Raw genomic sequence first — 2,500 nt, forward strand, 5'->3', positions numbered from 1 at the left:
CCTGAAGCCCGCAAATCTTCTTGTGTCGAGTTCCGACGTTGTAAAGATCGGTGACTTCGGTCTCGCGTGTGAGTTCGTGGAAGGACAGTACCTGAGCCGCAAATGCGGGACTACAGGCTATATGGCTCCCGAAGTCTTCAAGAGACGTTACATGGGAGACCAGGCCGATATCTGGTCCTGCGGGATCATCTTGTTCAAACTCCTCACTACTCGATGTCCTTGGGGAAGAGCCCTCGACGAAGACTCAAAGTACGTCATTTGGTCCAAATCAGTCATGTCGAAGGTGACTTATGCAATGCGCAAAGAACGACTGTGGAAATCACTCTCCAAAGAAGCCTTCGGTCTTGTCAAAAAAATCCTCAATCCAACTCCAGAGGAACGAGCCACACTTACAAGCATCGAGGAAAATGCCTGGACTCAAGGCTGATGCAAGAAAATAGCTTATAAATAACTTCATGAATAGCTTATAAATAACTTCATGAATTTCTTATACTAAATCACAAACAGAAGATTAATTTTGACGAAAGTACAGCCTAAAGTATCTGGCAAAAAATTTCTACTTTAATGGGATATTTCCCTCAGCTGAATAAAATCGTCTGGCGACAGCCGAAAATGTATATAAAAAACGATCCCATCCATTAGCACTTCAGGTCTTTTTATCGTGATTATCAGTACCATTATCATTCTTTTTCTTCAGGGACTATTTCTTCATTACCATTCCTGGAATCCATTACACGTATTCTCTGTCTTGTTTCCGTCTACCAGCTTTCATTTGTCCCTCGTATATTTTGTACAATATACGGCTAAGGCCACTTTTTATCTATTCACCTATTTATTCTATTTGCTACTAATAGCAGGACCCGTGGAAATTCCACGGGATTTACGAAGGAGTCTTCAAAATCTCCCGAAGTAGTCTTCAGTCTCCAAAGGGAGTCGTCAAAGTCTCCCGACGTTGTCGTCAAATTCTCCCGTCGTGTCTCTCTCTCTCTCTCTCTCTCTCTCTGTCTCTCTCTCTCTCTCACTCTCTCTTCTCTCTCTCTCGCCCTCCCCCTCCCTCTCTCTCTCTCTCTCCCTCTCCCCCCTTATATTATTTGCATTCCTCAGACCTCCACGTCCCGTTTTCGAAATTTTCATTTCTTTGTATTTTTCTCTAAGAAGGTTAGATATCTTCACAGATGGGATAATGGAGATCGACCTACCTATATATGTAGTGTCGGACTTATGGTCTCTTGCAGTCTCCTCCATTCTTAAGTTCCTGTGTTCTTTAGTCCTTTACTTCCTTCCATGGTTATTGACAAGGTTGCGTGATAGCCCTATGGTGGGGAGGGGATAAGAAAGGCGCCCCTAAGTTCCATTGAATGCTGTAGGAGGTCGCTCAGGAGGGTCGAGTGGCTACACTAGAAACCTTATCCCTCCGGACCACTTTTCCAGTTCTTTGTCTTTCTCTCTTTTATTTCTCTACGTAGTTGTTGTCGTTTCCTGCAAGAGGCTGGATGACCGCATCGCAGATAACTTTCCAGGATGCAACACTTCACCCCCATACTATACAACACATTATGGAAGACTGCATTGCACACAATTCACGCACGCCGACAACACAATGTACACTCTATATAGGACTTGTGGGAGAGAACTCCGTTCCAGCCGCGGCGTTCCACAGGGAGGGAGACGGGACTGCTCGGCCAGACACTCCAGGGAACGACAGCAACTACGGAGAGAAATAAAAGAGAGAAAGACGAGGAACTGGGAAAAGTAGCCTAGTAGGTAAAGGTTTCTAGTGTAGCCACTGTTATGCTTTGAAATGCCAATTTTAGCCGGATTTAACAGGTATTAACAGGAACTCGCTTCCTGGGCTCGTTTAGAACACAATTTAGAATTTGCATTGTGCGAGCCTCCACAGTTGCAGCATCGTGATGTTACGTTTACTTTTTCGTTCATTTTATCAATGCATTCTTTGGACGCGTGTCTTTCACCACAATACCCACACTTAAAGCTTTCATTGTATTTCCATGCCATATGCCCCCATTTGCTGCTGCATTTGTAGTATATTACAGGTTCCTCTTTGCAAATATCAATTTTCTTGTCCCCTAAACACGTCATAGATATTTTGTCAGTCACCTGTCCTTTCACGAGTGCGATAAGCTGGGGTTTCTCCACCAATTTCACTTCAATTTTAACGATCCTACGTTTAACTCATACAAATTTCTCATCGTCCAAATAATCATTATGATCTGCATAAACAGAAAAACTCAAAATGACAACTTTTGTAAGGTTTTCGGTTATGTCTGGAACCACCATCTTTATATTTTCAAACCCTTGGCTTGTTAAACGTGTGGCCTATTCTTCCCTTCCTTAAACAACACCTGAAATTGGGGATGTCTTTTGAATAACCTTAGGGTTCTCTTCATTTTCTTTTCCAGGTTTAGTTCTGCGTCGGCTGTAGGTAAATATAGTTTTGGTCTTCTTTCACTGTTCCATTGTTCTTGCCGCTTGTGTTGTA

General features: G+C 43.1%; 1 protein-coding gene across 1 annotated transcript in view; it reads left to right on the forward strand.

Annotated features, from left to right (window-relative positions):
- LOC143028063 (serine/threonine-protein kinase Chk1-like) overlaps positions 1 to 427 on the forward strand; it is a 1,047-nt gene extending 620 nt beyond the window's left edge. The window contains exon 1 of the mRNA XM_076189704.1: positions 1 to 427. This exon is cut by the window's left edge and continues 620 nt beyond it. Within this exon, the coding sequence (XP_076045819.1) occupies positions 1 to 427 (427 nt within the window).
- Positions 428 to 2,500: the final 2,073 nt, after the last annotated feature.

This window comes from Oratosquilla oratoria, chromosome 9 (assembly GCF_046742065.1).
Source record: "Oratosquilla oratoria isolate Oo_2021 chromosome 9, ASM4674206v1, whole genome shotgun sequence".
NCBI classification, from domain to species: Eukaryota; Metazoa; Arthropoda; class Malacostraca; order Stomatopoda; family Squillidae; genus Oratosquilla; species Oratosquilla oratoria.